The 18,815-nt window shown below is 40.5% G+C and overlaps 1 protein-coding gene across 2 annotated transcripts; it reads left to right on the top strand.

The window, feature by feature from the left end:
• Window positions 1-1,055: 1,055 nt before the first annotated feature.
• Window positions 1,056-17,477, top strand: tpp2 (tripeptidyl peptidase 2). 2 transcript variants are annotated; one of them, XM_026932021.3, is made up of 29 exons: window positions 1,056-1,342; window positions 2,722-2,850; window positions 3,033-3,128; window positions 3,659-3,763; window positions 4,047-4,171; window positions 4,573-4,736; window positions 5,077-5,231; window positions 5,588-5,664; window positions 6,074-6,201; window positions 6,397-6,645; window positions 6,903-7,018; window positions 7,088-7,259; window positions 9,082-9,239; window positions 9,422-9,498; window positions 9,601-9,707; window positions 9,896-10,050; window positions 10,156-10,272; window positions 10,699-10,799; window positions 11,044-11,140; window positions 11,502-11,639; window positions 11,849-12,093; window positions 12,325-12,403; window positions 13,691-13,729; window positions 14,207-14,358; window positions 14,444-14,540; window positions 14,663-14,793; window positions 15,013-15,220; window positions 16,298-16,417; window positions 16,542-17,477. In XM_026932021.3, the coding sequence occupies exons 1-29, from the start codon at window positions 1,178-1,180 to the stop codon at window positions 16,629-16,631; spliced, it is 3,792 nt and encodes a 1,263-aa protein (XP_026787822.2). In that variant the 5' UTR covers window positions 1,056-1,177; the 3' UTR covers window positions 16,632-17,477. The 2 variants fall into 2 exon arrangements, with proteins under 2 accessions (XP_026787822.2, XP_026787823.2); XM_026932022.3 differs by lacking the exon at window positions 13,691-13,729.
• Window positions 17,478-18,815: the final 1,338 nt, after the last annotated feature.

Raw genomic sequence — 18,815 nt, 5'->3', positions numbered from 1 at the left:
AACTAGCTCATATTTGGCACAGGTAGACATGAGTGGGATTTCAATATCTCAGTGTTTTAGCTGCGTATATAACCTGCATGCTAGGCAAGCTAATGTTGGAGGTGAATGTCCATGACCCACAGAGCATCCGTGTCCATACTCTCTGTACATTTAGCAAGTTCCATGCACCACTTTCCCAATAGGAAAACAAACTTTTGAACACGCTGAGCTTTTTGAATTTACTGGATTGAAACTGGATTACTGGATTGATTGATTTATTGGAGAATTTTGTTTTAAACTTGATTGTCCATTTGCAGTGTCAGTTAAACAGCCTTTTTTCTGTTACAGCAGGTGCTTCTTGGCCACATTCGTCGATGAAAAGTACCAGACTCTCTAGCGATGGCTTGAAGTCCAGCCTGCGAGAGCAACAGCCTGGCATATGTGAACAGATTTCATTACTGTTGTATAAATCCATGAGAATTAGTTGATACAGTTCAACACTCTGGTACTGAAACTTTCGAACTAGTGCTCTCCTTCAAAGCTGATGAGCCTGTTTGTCTTTTGGAGTTGTAAGCAATGCTGTTACATCTTATAGAGTAATCTAAATGTAATCAAAATGCTTGCATGGAATCCTCTTTTCAACATTTAAGCACAATGTGTTTGACTGAGCTGGAAAATGCAGTGCAGTGTAATGTTATTCTGTTGCTAGTTTACTAGCAGTTAGCTAGGCGGCTAGCTGGTGATAGCAGAAGGATTTGGGGCGGGTCCACATTTACATATCATGCATATTTATAGCTCTTTGAATATGTAATAAGGGTAAAGGTGTAGAGATATTCATAGATAACTTTTAGCAGCTTCTTCGGATAAAAAAGGAAAATATAAAATATATTAAACCACTCATTATTCTAGATAAAAAAAATTAGATGTCCACTAATACTTTAAGAAGAAGACTGCCATCCGCTGTGTTTTGTTATAAAACTAAGGCTGAGTGTCGATCGACTCCTATGTGGATGTATAGTGCACTAAGTAGGGCGTACTTCATGCTTGAAATAGGGCGCTTGTGTAGGGAGCAGGCAGCCATTTTGCATTGAGCACTTGTCAGGCTGCTGTTGCTTTAAAAATCCACCCATCCCGACTCACCGGTTGTTCGCGCAGGCTGCTGTAGTATTGTTTTTATTTCATCCTCTCTGGTCGGGTCATGGCTACTCGCTCTGTTGAAGACTCCTTTCCTTTACACGGGCTGCTGCCGAAAAAGGAGACCGGCGCTGCTTCATTCCTGACCAGGTTTCCCGAGTACGATGGACGGGGGGTCCTTATCGCCATTCTGGATACCGGGGTGGACCCGGGGGCGCCGGGCATGCAGGTAACGCGAGAGCGCGGCTTCAGCGGATGAGCAGGCCGCGGCTAGCTGCTAAGTTGGAGAGCTCGATTCATTGGCTTTGTGTAACTTGCTAACCTGGGAGAAAGCTACCGCGGTGTAGCGCTGTCATTTTTAATCACAGAACAGCTCTGTGTTGCTCTGGGAAGACTTTGGTTCAATAATATCATGCTTATGTAAACGCTTGAATAATAGGCGAAAACAAGAAGCTGTGTCATCCTCTGTTAGTGATGTGAACCGGCTTGCTAACTAGCTAATCACTTCAACTTCAGTAGCCAGAGTGAGTCTCTCTCTCTCCAGCCTCTTTTAGAAATTAATGATAGCTTTAGAGTCATGTAAACAAGTAGCCTGAAAAAGTTTCCCTGCATTTGTCACAACATGTATAGACAGTTTGTGTAACTGAGTAGTGATACACAAGACACACAAAACCATTGGAGCTTGCTGGTTGTGTTTTTGAAACAAGATGAATAAACAGAGCAGTTAGACATGAGTACAGAATAAACACTCCAAATCAGCAGAAAGTGGGTGAAGAAATTTTAAAGTTACACTCACAACTTGGTTCACACAGCTGAAAGAGGAGCTCCAGCTGTTGCCAGATTTCACCCAACTGTCAGGACTTTTTTTTTCCAAGGCCTTTCTTATTCTCTCAGAATGCTTAAGCTGGTTTATGATAGTGCCATAAACAAATATTAGAAATTAAGATCAAATTTGAAACCATTTTTCAGTGAAAGACTCCCTGTGACTAGTCACTGTGACGGCTATGGACAAAATAAGCATATTCCTTAGAAGTTTTTAAACAAAGAATAGCTTGATCTCACAGCGTTTACATTGTTCCTATATATAGTAAAGTCCCACACTGAGCCCATTTACCTTAAAAACAAGACAACTCTCATCACACTGTACCGATACTAATCACAACAACTGATATAAATAGATAAACTGATAAATGCCCAACGTCCATCCAGCTACTTACAATCCAGCTCAAGTTATTCTTTCTTTATAAACTTCCAAGGAATATGATTATTTTGTCCATAGCTGTCTCACAGTGACTATTCACAGGGAGTCTTTCATTGAAACATGGACTCAGATTTGATCTTAATTTGTAAATATTTGTCTATGGCACCATCATAATCCAGCTTAAGCATTCTGAGAGAATGGAAGGAGTCTCCAGTGTCAGAGCTTTGTAAGGGTCAGTAAGTTTTTACTCATGGAGGAGAAAAAAGGGAGGCTTGTGATGGAAACAACTGTTTATAGCAACTATAATGGATGAACTCTTGGAAAATAAACAAGTTTATCACGTGACTGCATCATTGATAATTTTTCTGTAACAGTTAATTATTTTCCCTGTAATCCCTCTTGTGTAGACCACGACAGAGGGCAAGCCTAAGATTGTGGACATCATCGATACGACAGGCAGTGGCGATGTCAACATGTCCACAGTGGTGGAGCCGAAAGATGGAGAAGTGCTTGGACTTTCTGGACGCACACTCAAGGTCTGTCCGTGTTGGTGTTAATATACACTCAATATCATATCCGTTCCTCAAATTCCTTCGACACTAAGCTTCTCACCTTGCACTAGTCACGCTGTAACTCGATCACTGTAGTATCTCTCTGCACACACAAGGGGTAATATGTTGGCTTCACTTTCATTTTGGTCCTTTTTTTCTTTTTGCAGATCCCTCCTGCCTGGGTGAACCCATCAGGAAAATATCACATCGGTGTTAAAAATGGTTATGAGTTTTTTCCCAAACCTCTCAAAGAGAGGATACAGGTCAGTTAATCATATACTCGGTGGGTAAACATCAGCATTTCTCCTAATAGTAGTCTGTGTGTCTATTTTAAAAATGTTACTTATTACTGCTTAATGTTACTTATAAATAGAAGTTGGCATATAATTAGGTAAGCCGAGACGGTGTCTGTTAATCTTTATGCCCAACTGAAATAGGAGCAGAACAGTAGAGTCGTCAGGATGAATTTCACTCTTTAGGTGCTTCATTATATTTAGACATTCCAAAGCAACAGCTTTGAGACCTCTGATGTCAGGAAGTATGTTTCCCAAACCTTCTGTCTAAATTACGCTTGTGTTCCGCTAAAGTTTGAGGATTTTTCTTTGCTCCAAAAAGTGACAGTTTTCACATTCCGTGGTTTAGATGACACGTACATATAGTGTAGTGTTTCTGTCTGTGGCAGGACAAAACTATAAGCTCATCTAAAACATTAGAATTTTAAAGGAACAGAATAATATTTTATTTGAAATTGTGTGTATGTGATGTTTATATTGTGTGTCTGTGTGTAAACCAGAAAGAGCGCAAGGAGAAGATGTGGGACCCGGCACACAGAGCAGCTCTAGCCGAGGCCAGTCGCAAGACGGAGGAGTTTGACCTGGCTCACCCCAGCCCCTCACAGGTTAGCCTGTCTACCCTGTCACAGATAACGCATTGCTAACATTGTTACTGACGTCACTGCAAAGGGAGAAATGAGAATTGAATTGGATATGACCAAATCGGTTGTTTCTGATTGTTACATTACTCATACTTTTCCTGATCAATAGTAAAATGTGATCCAACCAGGAACTAATTTAATATTTATTATTCAGCTTTAACTGGAAAAATGCTGTCGTTTGTTCTTCTGCCATCAGTCATTGCTTTAACAGTGCTTTAGTTAACCTGGAGTGTGTTTTGGATGTCAGATGGAGAAGCTGCAGAAGGAGGAGTTGCAGAGCCACAGTGAGCTGTTGAGCACCATGGAGAAGAAGTACAGCGACCCTGGGCCAGTGTACGACTGCGTGGCTTGGCACGATGGCATCACCTGGAGGTACATATTAAACACAGCAACTGCGATTTAGAAGCAAGAGAGAAAATTTTGAGTGAAATGTTATTTTTTGCTCAGTTTATATTTATTGTTCAATTATACATTTAATATATTTAATACATTACATTAAAAATGGAGACCAATATTGACTCTATTAAAATAGTTTGTATGTAAAGCTGTAGTGTGTCTCCATGCAAGTTGTTGGCTCTTAATGACTGAAACATGATACTAACATGGGTATGGTATATCTCTACTGACTTCAGTCAATATTTACAGGCATCTTGGACTTTTATTAGTAAATAATAATGATCAAATCTTTTTGAGGATTATGTGATTCGATTCATTTTTCGTAGGCTGCAAAGTTGTTTGTACCTTACTGTATGCGTGTTGATCATCTTGTGCAGGGCAGTGGTGGATACTTCAGAGAGTGGAGACCTGGCGTCCTGTACCGTGCTCAGCTCCTACAGAGAAAGACAGGAGTACGCCACGCTAGGAGATGCTGAGATGCTCAATTACTCCATCAACATCTATGATGAGGGGAATACTCTCTGCATTGTCACTAGTGGAGGTTAGAATATTGTCAGTAGGGAGTAGAGTCGTTCCCCCGCCCCCCCATTGTTGGACTAGTGAAGTAAGCTGTGAATGAAACACTGAGAACCAAGATATGCATATAGATATTGTCCCAGGCACCTGGGCTAACAATTTGTCCACCCCGTTATTAATGAAGGCTGTAAAGAGCTTCATGACTGTCTTACAGCCCGGTGTGTTTTGGTTTTTGATTAGTCTTATTGTGTAGAAAGCTTTTATTTTCATGCTCTCCTGCATCATAATTAGTGCATGAAAAAGCAATGCAGTTTTAATTAGATTCCTCTCTACAACTTTTCATCAGTGAGTTTTTGGCTTTGCAGGTGCTCATGGGACTCACGTCGCCAGCATAGCGGCAGGTTACTTCCCCGAGGAGCCAGAGAGAAACGGCGTGGCCCCCGGTGCCCAAGTCTTGGCGCTGAAAATAGGGGATACTCGCCTGAGCACAATGGAGACAGGAACAGGCCTCATCCGAGCGGTAGGAGCTCACATGTTCGGTTTAGTTTGTACAGCTGATAGCTTAACTGATGCCACGTCTTACAGCATTTTTGTAAACTGTGTGGCTTTAGAAGTTTAAAAAAAGATTTGAATTAGTAGAAAGTCCAGCCATCTGAACATGTTATAAGCTGGAGGACATTGGTAGAATTATTGATAAACCTGTTTTCCTCTCCCCAATGTTTTTAGCGAAAACAAAAAATTTCCTGTTTTGTTTTCATGGATGAAATCAGATTTATATTTATTTACATATTTTCTTTTTAAGTCAGTTTGATGTCATAGTAAAGTGAATTCCATATAAAATTCAGATTTTTGCCTCATCTTTATGTTGCTATACAGATGATCGAGGTGATTAACTACAAGTGTGACCTTGTGAACTACAGCTATGGGGAGGCCACACACTGGCCAAACTCAGGGTGAGCCAATGAGTACAGCTTACTGAGAACTCACATTTAGCAGTGTCTTTCACTGAACATTCATTAACTGACTGTAGACGGGATCTAATAAGTGTTAGGATTGATTATGTTTGAACGTGAATGAATTGTATGAGCAGAAATCGTGAATACCTCAATTTATTCACTGCAGTCATACTTGTTAAATTACAGAATAGCAATAGAGACCAGTGAGTCGACCTCAGTGTCTCTTAATTTTAATCTAGTAACCCGGTTTTTAAAGACGACCTGAAACCTTGTGTTCGTTGTCAGTTCACATGGTGCAGAATTCATCAGTATCACTGAAAAGTGTCTGAGTTGACGTCATGTTTGTTTCGTAATGCTTTTATTGTCTTGTTTATTGATTGTTGCTTTTTTTTTTTTTTTTTTTTAGGAGAATCTGTGAAGTAATCAGTGAGGCGGTGCAGAAACATAATGTCATGTATGTGTCGAGCGCTGGGAACAACGGGCCATGTCTGTCCACTGTGGGATGTCCGGGAGGAACCACAAGTAGTGTCATAGGTCAGTTCACTTTTCACTTTCTGAATCAGTTAAAGAAATATTTGCCACTTCACAACAGCACGACTGAGATTCGTTGAAGTGGAGGCTATCAGCAGAATTAACAGAGCTCCAGGCTGAGTGTTTAATAAACAGAACAAACAAACAAAAACATTTATTAACCAACTTTTATGTTCATCATACACTCCTTCTTTCTAGGCGTTGGTGCTTATGTCACGCCTGACATGATGGTGGCAGAATATTCCCTGAGGGAGAAGCTGCCTCCTAACCAGTACACGTGGTCCTCAAGGGGTCCCAGTACTGATGGAGCTCTGGGTGTTAGCATCAGTGCGCCGGGGGGAGCCATCGCCTCTGTGCCCAACTGGACTTTGCGTGGCACGCAGTTAATGAACGGCACCTCCATGTCCTCTCCCAACGCCTGTGGAGGCATCGCACTCATACTCTCAGGTACAAAGATCAGACTGATGCTTGTATTGACAACTAGTATTGTCTTATTGAACTATTTTCATGTTTCTGCGCATCATTATTGGGTTTGAGACTCTAAATTAAATGTATATTGAGGACACCGAAGTCAGTAATAGAAAAAAAAAACAAAAAACAAGACTGTGTAGGAGATAAGTGATAATCAGAGCAGTTTGTTGTGTTTTTACATTTTCTTGATGGGTTTGCATTGTTGGTTAGAAATAAATTGTCTTTGTGTGAAGGTCTGAAGCAGAACGGGATACGACCCACAGTTGCAGCTGTGAGACGTGCTTTGGAAAACACAGCCCAGAAAGTGGATGACATTGAAGTGTTTGCGCAGGGTCATGGCATTATTCAGGTACATAACTTGTGTCTGTGTGTGTGTGCGCGTCTTGGACTGGGGTTAATGCGTTTGTTTCTGCTGTAGGTGGAAAGGGCGTTTGACTACCTCATGCAACATGCTTCCACTCCCACCAGTAACTTGGGCTTCACAGTCACTGTAGGGAATCAGCGGGGCATCTACCTCAGGGACGCCGTCCACGTCTCCACTCCCTCTGATCACGGAGTTGGCATTGAGCCAGTCTTTCCTGAAAACACTGGTAAGAGTCACTACAATTGCATGTTATATTTAATGCCACCCTAACAGAAAGTTTTCAAAAGATGCATAATAATCTTCAGTGATCAGTCTTAAAGCATTAAGGTCCTTAACAGACCTAGCTGATGTCAGCCACCTATGTTTTTTGCGCTGTAGCCAGCACCGTTGGCACGAGATAATGAGATAATCCTTGAGCATCAGTGCAGGAGAAGAGAAAGCAAAGTGAGCAAAGCAAGTAGGTAGAGCAAGCAGCAGCATTTGCTCATCTGCTGAAGTTTTTGCAATAGAAGGACAAACAGATTGTTTCACAGTGGCATGCATGTGGCATACTAAGCTAAATTGTATATCTAAATAACACATTTAGAGACTAAAACTGATACTAGTAGGTGGAACACATTTTGCCATAATCACTGAGCAAAATAATTACAATACCGAGTCTTCTAGTTTTCTTCTTTTTTTGAATATGGATATAATATATTTCATACAGCTCCAAAAAATGCTTGTCAGCCATCAGCCATAGATTTTGCAGAGTGTTTGCAGGTAAACTTTTGTTAAGAATTCAGGCAGCAGGAAGTGATCATCAGTTCTTCAGTGTCAGCTTGGTGTGTCAGGGCTCTTACATGTTCTGGTGAGAACAATCTGCATCCTGCCATTCTGTTTCTTTGTCTTTCAGGATGTAACAGATGCAGATTTCCATAGCCTAGTCCTGTTTCTTTATTTTCTGATTTCCCCATTTGGCATGTTGTCTCAACAGTGTGTCTCTAACTTTACTTCAGTTGCAGTCGAGATCCTATGCTTTGTTTACACGCAATTTTTTGTGGCCCCATTCACTCCTGGCATTAACATGCGTCCTGGGTGATCGGATCAACCAAACTGTCATCAATCCTCATCATCCTGGACTTTTCAGCAGCATATGACACAGGCAACCACAAGACTCTCTTGTCCATCCTCATGTGTCTTGTAATGCGTGGCACAGCATGGCACTGCTTTGCTTCCTACCTGCAGGGTCGGTCATATCGGGTGACATGGAGGGGATCCACAACTGCTTCATGCAGACTCTCCACTGGTGTCCCAGAGTGCTCGGTGCGTGGTCCTTTTCTGCTCTGCCTCTGTACCCACTCTCTTGGTGAGGTCATATCCTCACATGGGTTTTAATACCACTGCTATTTGGAAGACTCTTAACTTATCCTCACCTTTCCTCCTTCAGACACTCATGTTTCTGTTCAGATATCAGCTTGTCTGGCAGACATCTCATCAGCTGAAACTTAATCCCAGCAAAACTGAATTGTTGTTCATCCCAGGAGATGCATCCCCAAGTCAGGATCTTGTTATCCCCCTGGATAACTTTCAGATCTAACCATCCATCACTGCACGCAGCCTTCCCTGGTCTGACATCTAGGTGGTGAAACGAACTTCCTGTAGATGTCCGAACAGCTGCGTCCCTGGCTGTTTTCAAACGCCGACTACAGACTTACCTCTTCATGTAGTACTTAAATTAGCACTTTATTTAAAAAGAAACACATTCTTGTTTTGTCTTGTGTGTTTTTCATACTATGCTACCTCCCTAGCAGGGTTCTTATACTGATAGTACTTTTAGTCCTTGATCTATTGAACCAGTATGAGTGACCGCCTTGCTTCAGCAGAAATGATGTATGAAATCCGATCACAAGTGGTCACTGGAGATGCATTCGTAATGCCAGGTGTGAAAGGCTATACTCTCGGCTGTCCACTTGTGATCCGATCACCCAGGACGCACGTTAATTCCAGGTGTGATGGCGGCCTCTAGTCCTTGTGTATGTGACCGATTGCTTGTGTTTTTCTCCCAGAAAACTCTGTACGAATCTCGCTGCAGTTGCACCTGGCGCTCACATGCAGCGCGCCGTGGGTGCAGTGCCCCTCTCACCTGGAGCTCATGAACCAGTGCCGTCATGTTAACGTCCGTGTCGACCCACAGGGCCTTCGAGAGGGCCTGCATTATACTGAGGTACTGATCTTCTGCACATAAATCTCTGTCTGCTTACAACACTACAGCAAAAATATCTGGGCATTTAACGTTAGAACTTACATTAAGAGTTTGCTCAGATGAGCTTGTGTGTAAGATGTTTATTTATTAAAATTATTTCAGCGTTAATTGGTTGTGTCTTTGGCTTGTGTTTGTCTCACCAGCTGTGTGCTTATGATACCTCTGCACCCAGTGCTGGTCCCCTCTTCAGAGTCCCCATAACGGTTATAATCCCCACAAAGTAGGTTCATTAAAATGTTGGTGTTCTTCTGTTTTTATTCATCTGTTTTGTCTTGTTTTACCTTTTTTTTTCTTGTGTGACTAGCGTAGCTTTCTTTTACAGGGTAACAGAGAGCCAGAATCAGGATGTCTCCTTCACAGACATTCACTTCAGACCAGGCCAGATACGGCGGCATTTTATCACCGTCCCTCAAGGGGCCTCATGGGCAGGTGGGTAACCTGTATGTGTGTATCAGATGTGTGTAAGTGTAGAATCCGATGCTTGAGTAATCACTTGTGAAAGATCGCCCATGACAACAGAGTTAGTTGTTGATGTTTTTGTTAGCAATGTTGGCACCTCTTTGTTATGCTTTTTCTTTTCATATTTTTACATTCTCTCATCTCTTCTTCTTCATCAGAGATCACATTAACGTCTCACTCCCCTGATGTCTCCTCCAAGTTTGTCCTCCATGCTGTGCACCTGGTGAAGCAGAGGGCTTACCGAGCTAATGAGTTCTACAAGTTCTCCTCACTGCTGGAGAAGGGCTCGCTCACAGAAGCTTTCCCTGTGCTGGTACAAGGCACTTCTCATGTGTTCTAACAGATAGTGCTTCATTAATCCTGATTAATTAATCCATTAAGACAATGGTGTGTATCACTGTATCTGTATCTATCTTAGCCTGGTCGAACGGTGGAGGTGTGCATCGCTCGTTGGTGGGCCAGTCTTGGTGATGTCATCGTAGACTATACCATTTCCTTCCATGGACTGCAAACGTCTCCCTGTCCTCTTCATATAGTGAGTATCAAAGTCTCTAAAGTACAGCTGGACATTCTGTTTTTTTTTAATTTTATAAAGATCATTTTTGATATTTCTGTATATGTGGAAAAAAAATTTTCTGGTGGGAGTGGGGACAGGTGGTGTTTCAGAGCAATATGCACAGGGCCAACTAAAGAAATTGGTATAAATTCATGATGAGCAAGGGGGTGATGTGGTTGAATTTTATTTGATTTGTTATAGTTGTTCAATTAACCAAAACTGACCTCTTTCCTCCACAAGCTACGTTATTTTATTTATTTATTTATTTTTTAAATATTCCCCTTGAATATCTGCTTCCAGTTTATCCATGTATGTTTATGACATGCACTGTGTGATCCTTACAGAGGCTGTATTGTGCTTGCTTCCTTTTAGCGCATTAATGTGTGTTTTTCTTCTCTTTGGCAGCATGCTGCTGAGGGCATAACCAGTTTTGAGGTGTCATCTCCTATTAGATATGAGGAGGTCTCACCAGCCATCACCCTGAAGAACTGGGTGCAGCCACTTAGGTACCTAAGCTTTATATTCTGCTGCGATTAAAAAACAAAAACAAAAAAAAAAAAAACAAGCCTTGATTTAGAGTGTTTTTCTTACAGTATGGTTAGCAACCCTGTAGGAAGAATATTGCATGTAACACTAAACCTTAAATCGATTCCTTTGGACACGTGTCTTGGCGGATGTGTCTGGTGAGCATTTGTGAACAGGTTTTCTTTGTGTTTTTTTTTTTTTTTTTTTTTTTTTTTTCCCCCATAGGCCAATAAGTTCAAAAACAAAAGCGCTTGGCTCCAGAGACGTCTTGCCCAACAACCGTCAGCTTTATGAAATCGTCCTTACATACAACTTTCACCAGGTGTGCAGCTACACATACATCCACATTAGGCACCTTGTACACATCTAAAGTGTGTTATTAACTTGTATGTGTACTTATGTATATTTTTATACATGCACCACATACTATGCAAGAATAATACAATAGTTTGACTTCTAACCATCCAAACCATCCTTCTCAAGGGAGGTGAAACCAGTGGATTTTCAGTTTTCAGGATGTTTTTCAAGAAGTTAACATTTTTGAATTTTGACTAAGTAGGATGAATGTTATACTTTAAATGTCTTGGAAAAAAAAACTTTCTATCTGAGCATATTGTTTCTCAAGAAGCAATATGTACTACTCCAGGTTTTTCTGGAGTGCTGATTCACCTCTTGTTTTACAGCCTAAAAGTGGAGAGGTGACCCCCAGTTGTCCACTACTGTGTGAGCTGCTATATGAGTCTGAGTTTGACAGCCAGCTCTGGCTCCTCTTTGACCAGAACAAGAGACTCATGGGCTCTGGAGATGCTTATCCTCACCAGGTAGATAAGCACTTCCTTATCTGTTACACTCTGGGATGTTAGGAAGATTAGTGTTGTTTATTTTCACCCACCCAGAAATATTTTTTATTATCTGCCTTGGAGCAGCAGTGTAATTTATTTCTGCTATTGATGTTCTTTTGTTTAATGTATTAAGAGTTTTCCATTACACTTCTGCTCATAACATAAATATCTTCTCTGATACCCACCAGTACTCTCTGAAGCTGGAGAAAGGGGACTACACCATCCGGCTGCAGGTTCGCCATGAGCAGCAGAGTGAGTTGGAGCGGCTGAAAGATCTGCCTTTCGTAGTGTCTCATCGCCTCTCCAACACGCTGAGCCTGGACGTGTATGAGACACACCGGGCGGCCCTGCTGGCTAAGAAGAAAGCAAACTCGCTCACTCTCGCACCAGGAGCCTCTCAGCCATTCTACATCACCTCTCTATCAGATGACAAGTGTGTGGTTTTGCTGTTTTGTAGTTTTCCTATCGACTGCTTGAGCAATGAGGTCATTTGTGAAGGGCTGCATAAGAGTGTTTTTATTTATTTATTTATTTATTTTAAATATTATTGATAATATATCTGAGTAGGGTCTAGATAGCAATTCTTCCCTCATGGAGGAACTGCCTTTGTCATGGTAATGGACTCTGTCCATGATCTTGCATTACCTTCTCTTTTATCTTTCAGGATACCTAAAGGTACAGGTCCGGGGTGCTACATGACCGGCTCTCTGGTTGTACCGAAGAGCGAGTACGGGAAAAAAGCAGTGAGTGGCCCTATTTGCCGTCAGTCTTCTTTTATGCTAGTGGCTTGTGCAGCCTTTGAGTCCCACCCATCACATATCTGGCCCAATCAGGAGCTTTGTCTCTGTCTTTGTATTGCATGCTGCTTTTGTAGGGGTGTAAAACAAGACTAATTTACATAAGGGGTGTATCAGTCCCATCGTTTTTTAGATTCTAGGCGTATCAGCAGAAGCCTAATACTGCTGAAAAGGTGCTGCTGAGTAAGTCCCATTAGCTGTTATTCTCTTTCAGCTAAAATCCTCACAGTACTTGGACATCACAGATGCTGTAAATCTAGGACACAGTTATCTCAGAGTATGGATTAGGATTAGATCTGGAAATTTTTGTCTTGTGAAATCCAATTTGGAATTGGATCAATTCCCTAATTCATATGATGCACTGTATGGTGATCATTTTTGTCCATACACAATTAAAATATTGTAAAAGTATGTGTTTATCAACTATGTACATACTTTGTGGATCTGTTGAGTGTTGGGGAAGTGATAGGGAAGTGTAAGTGTATATAAGGAAGTGTAGTATACTTTTTTTTTTTTTTTTTTTGATTCAACATCATATGTTCTAAGAGTGAAACAAATTTTACACCCCTATTGTCCTGTTGCTCATGAAATTGCTGTTTTTTTTTTTTTTTTTTAATGCAAATTTCTGCTGAAATGTGTAGATAAACAATTTACAGATCTGACAAAGCCATTCACAATCAGATATTAATCCATGAATTAGTTCAACACAAATGGGGATCTTTATAGAAATTTCAGAACAATTGGCCTGAGTCTGATCTTCAAATTGTGGATCTAGCTGGTGTGCTTCATACCCGACACATCACCATGAAGTATTCTGGAGGGGTTTTGCCCACTTTTTGTCTTTTTTTTTTTTTTTTTTTTCTATTCTTTTTCTCTTGTTGCTGTTACTTCGCTGATGACAGATAGAAGAGCCTCTGGACATATTTAAGACTTTCCAAAAGAGAAAAGACTTCAGTATCACAAGATATTATGCAAAGTTGAATGAGATGTAGCTGGAAGTATGAAATAGATTTCTTTGGCATTTTGTTATAATCACCACTAGGTGGCTTTTAGCAAGTAACCCTGACTAACTGCACTGGTACATCAGCTATAGCAATTTAAGCCGAGAAGGAGGATTAAATGGTTACACAAATGCTAAACACAGAATGCAGACTAGATAAATGGAAAGAGAGAGATCCGAGTGTGTGTCTGTTTTCTCTTCTCTCCTTCATTGTGTGTTATTCTGACCACCAGGGCCAAGCCTCAGCCAAACGACAAGGAAAATTTAAAAAGGTACTGGATGGGCTAGAGTTCTGTGAATCTGCAAATGCAATATTAAAATGATTTTATTATAATAGTTCAGAGGTACAGAATAACAAAACTGTTTAAAAGGAGCATAAATATCATTTATTCACAATGGCAGGTGAGTCTGTATCTCTACACTCTACCTGTAAGGATCTTTCTACAATGTATGTGATTTATGAAGTTCAAAAATAACCCCCAAACATCACATCTTGACCATATGTCATGTCAGCTGTCCATCTTGTTGTTGACTTCTCCATAATGTCTCAAACATTATTACTACATTAGTCTATTATACTGGATTAAAAATGTTACCTGAAATTCTTTTATCAACAAGTGTTTAGAATGTTTGCATTTCTTGTAAAAAGAAGGAGATTGTGGTGGATCTAAGTCTGCTGTACCTCATGGGTAATATGTTTTAGTGATGAGATGGCCTCTTAACTCACATCTCTCTTTCCCTCGGGTTAGGACATCGTGCCAATTTTCTACCACTTGATCTCAGCCCCAAACAAATCAAAGAATGGAGGAAAAGAGAAGGACAAGGATGGGGAGAAAGAGAAGGATGTGAAGGAAGAGTTCTCTGAAGCCCTACGAGACTTGAAGATCCAGTGGATGACCAAGTCAGTCTGGGATTTCACTACTTTCTGTTTACCAGTCTTGCTTTTTGCACATATTTTGTCATCTCCCTTTCTTTTTAACCCTCAGGCTGGACAATAATACATTATATGATGAACTGAAGGAGAACTTTGCAAATTATCTCCCTCTCCATGTCCAACGGCTGCATCAGCTGGATTCAGAGAAGGTATCTCACTTCTTTCTTTCTGAAATGCACAATTGCACACACACTCTCTCTCACGCACGCGCACACACACACACACACACACACACACACAGTTAGCTCACCTTGTTATTGTCCCCCTTCAGGAGCGTCTGAAGCGATTGCAAGACATCGTGGCAGCAGCAGATATTGTTATCTCTCATATTGACCAGACTGCACTGGCAGTGTATCTCACAATGAAGACAGACCCTCGTCCAGACGCAGCCTCCATAAAGAGGTAAAAAAAAAATGGGTTTCTTGTAATACAAACACCATAGTTCCAGTCCTCCATAGCTGACTAGTGAGCCGTGTGTGTAGAATCCAGCTTGTAGTCTAACAGTATTAAGCTGAAGCTGGCTGTGTTGTAATCTTGAAGACATGATGAAGCTCCTCAGGTCAAGTCCAGTTGACCGTTTAAAATATCCTGCGTGACTCAGAACATGCTGTGCTTTTGCAGTGATATGGAGAAACAGAAGTCGTCACTGCTGGACGCTCTCTGTAGGAAAGGCTGTGCTCTGGCTGATCAGCTCATGCAGCCTCCAGAGCAGGAGGGGGCGAGCGCGAGTGAGGTGGGCAGCTCTGAAGAAGACCCGCATGGAGTGGCTAAAGCTCTGACCGACACTTTCTGGGAGGTCCAAAAGTGGGCTGAGCTCACTGACTCTAAGGTGTGTGTGTGTGTGTGTGTGTGTGAGAAATTTTTAGCAGTCATTTTATCCTGCTGAGTTTATTGAGTGTAGTGTAGTAAATTATAGTGTATATAGTATATTGATATAGTGAGTAATGGCTATATATAATGAATGTGATAGAAACATGGTAATAGGTTTTTCAAAAAAAAAAAAAAGGGGGGTAACCACACCAAAGAAAAAAACATCCTTAAATTTCAGTCACAAAATATCAGTACTGCCATCATGCTTAACCTATGTACCGTTTAGGACATGTGTTCATATCAATAAGTTACAGCCACAAGCATCTATAATAATGGATTATTAAAAATATTACTTTTGGTCTTGAGCATATCATAGAGTTTTGCCTGCAGAGGAGGTTCACACTGACATCACTAATAGTATTTTGGAAGAATTTATTTAAAGTAAAGTATACAAGGACATGCTGCCAGTTCATAGGTGCAATATGTCATCCATGCCACAGTACCTCTGTACAGCTCTGATTGTAATTCAGAAGTAATAACACATGACCAGGCACGCAGTTATAGGAAAATAATCAGTGATGGGGTGGTGTGATGTGGCTTGATGTGAAGCAGTGTTACTGCTGCAGGTTACTGCTCCCCAAAGTTTATACCCCTTATACCACATCAGGCTTTAATTTATTCATTAAAAAATGACACATCATTCTTTTAATGCTTTATAGTTACATTTAATGTTGTGAAACATCCTCACTTGTGTTATGGCAGCTATAAACTGTCGTTCTCTCACCAGCCTCTCTTAATTATTATTCGTGAAGTCAATAAGACAAAAAAAAACACAGTTTGTGTTACTGAGAAACTGGAAAGCACAAGATTCTGTGGCCTGAAGACTTTCTTGTGGGAGAAACCTAAGGAAAAGTGATTTCTTTTTCTATTCATGTGGATTCTGGTTCAGGGCCGGATTACTGACCGACTTCATTAACCTGACCGCTGTTAGAACAATCTAATTAGAAAGAACCTGATATCCTGTACTGGGTTTCTTCAGTAGTTGGCACTGCATACCTACACTTTTATTTTGAACGGCTTTGTGCTTCCTTTGCAGGTTCTGTCATTTTCCTACAAACATGCCTTAGCAAGTAAAATGTATGGAAGAGCCTTGAAATACGCTTCTAAAATTGTAGAAGACAAACCCAGCAAAGAAAACTGGAAGAACTGCATTCAGGTAAGTAATTACCTGTGTGTGTCCTTTATCTTGAGCTACAATTAAATATACATTTGTACTATTATTGAAAGTTGCACCAAAAGCTTGAGCTATAAATGAGTAACCGCTCTTGTCTGTGCTGCAGCTGATGAGGTCCCTGGGCTGGATGCACTGCACCACCTACACCGAAAACTGGCTTCCTGTCATGTATCCCTCAGACTACACGCCTTTTTAAAGCAGAGAACACAGGATCTCCCTGTGCAAATGCAGTACCAGATTTTAAAGACTCTTGACGTGGTCCAACGAGGATCCCGTTAAGCCTTTTTTAAAAACTCAATTTCACTCAGAACTGCAGGTTCACATGGGACATAAAGGTCTGCATTTCACTACCGTATCATAATCCTCCAGTCACAGGTTTCTCCGTTACTGTTATGTATGATTGTATATTTTGTGGAAGAGGAGTTATGCATTATTTCATTCTTCATATCTTCTTTCAGTACCTGTAGAGGGAGGAGTTGCTGCTTGGTCGATATTTTTTGAGTTATATATTGTCCCAAATCTACTCATGTAGATTTTTTTTTTTTTTTTTTTAAATCATGTGGAGTGCCAATTTATTTAATTTCCCAGTAAATGCAGGAGGGAGTAAGAGTACGCCATCCTCTTCTGACTGAACTGTGTTTAAACGTAGAAACCGGGGTCACAATGCACACAATTATATAAAGGCAATATAAATATATGTAAACATACTTTTCCCTGATCTACAGTATATGTACAATGTATGCATGTTTTTATAAAGTCTACAGTTGCTTTTGGCGTGAAAGCATACAGCTTTCAGTCACTTATATCAAGAGCAAATTGAACTGGGCTTTTATACTGTATAACGGAGTCCATGCCTTGCCTTTTTAAGAGTGAAAGTAGTACAAGTTTTGTTGTGTGTGTGCGCAAAATATGTGTATTTTTAATTTATTTATTTTTGGATGCATATGCTTACATAGTTTGCCTGGCACACTGGTTCTCTTGCTGTTTTATCAGAGTCACATTTAACAATTTCTACAAATGGCACTGCTATAGCACACCTTTTTTAAAAAAGAAAAATCACCGCTGGAATGCGTCGTATTCCATACGTACAAAGGAAAACTCCACCTGAAAGACTGTTTATAATCAACTGACCACAACTGCGTCAAATAGCAGCATTGCTTTCTGGAACTTGGAAACCAAAGTTTAAGATTGTTCTCTTATTAAACGCCAGAGTAGCAGACAACCACTAACTTCTCATGGGAATAATAAAAATACAGCACCAGCCAACAAACTAGCACCAGAATCTCTAAGCACATCACAAATATTTCGCTGTAAATATGTTTTAATGTGCTTCATGGTGGAGTTTTCCTTTAAGTTGGTGTAGTATGGATTTGAACATGAAGTTTGAGCTGTGTGTTACGTAGCACAGAGTTGAGCTGCACTATAAAGCCTATGGTTAGTTCTCTAAGTTAAGCTTTCTAACTAATGAATCCAGCTTCATGGTATTAACGCTGTGTGCATTCTTCATCATCATACGGTAAAGCTGCTCATGGCTCCAGCTGTTTTTGGTAACTTCTGAGCGGGGCTTTAATGGTTTAGATGTACGTTTACACGTCGTTTTCCCTGAGAATGTGGTGCTTTACAGCCAGTAATGTGTCAGACTTGCAGCTGTGGTTATGAAATGAAGTGCTCAGTTCCACAATCACTGCTGTGGGTGACCGTTGGCATCTATTGCCAAAAAATGAGACTAAGCTTTCCTTTTTGTTGGTGTGTACTGTACTTATCACCAGAAAATCAGTGTGACAATTTCAGATGATGCCATACATCTCCTAAGGATCATGATATTTTTATTTTGTTGAGTTTATCCTGGCTTGTAAGTATGTGCTAATGGAATTGTTTCCTTCTCCAACTCGGTTTAAATACACGCAGTTTTGTGTTTTGGTCTGCAACAATATTCAGGGTTACACTGGCATGGACTTTGCCAACATCAGTTTCCTCAACAATGGCCTTAAATCATCCCAATCTTCACACTGTCCACCTTTGAGTGCAGTCACGGGTCTCATATCGCTGTCGCTGTGTCAAAGAGCTTAGGATGTATTAATGGATATCGTGTATTTCTAAAGTTTAAACAAATACTAGTTCATGCCAATATTTTAAAATGTACTATTAATTTGAAGCCTACAGTATGTAGTAGTATCATTTTATAACCATTATACTTCAAAAGATGTGTGGAATGTCACAATGAGTTATTTTGTTATTACAGTAAATGTTGGAAATTGTGTGATACGATGAAGATAATTCTGAATAAAACTATTTGAACACCTAAAGTTTTCCAGCAATTGAATTTGAAGTTCCTGTTAACACAATTAGTACTTTTTGATTATATAGTATACATCTATAT

This window comes from Pangasianodon hypophthalmus, chromosome 26 (genome assembly GCF_027358585.1).
Source record: "Pangasianodon hypophthalmus isolate fPanHyp1 chromosome 26, fPanHyp1.pri, whole genome shotgun sequence".
Taxonomy (NCBI): domain Eukaryota; kingdom Metazoa; phylum Chordata; class Actinopteri; order Siluriformes; family Pangasiidae; genus Pangasianodon; species Pangasianodon hypophthalmus.
This window is presented reverse-complemented; position numbering and strand designations above follow the sequence as displayed.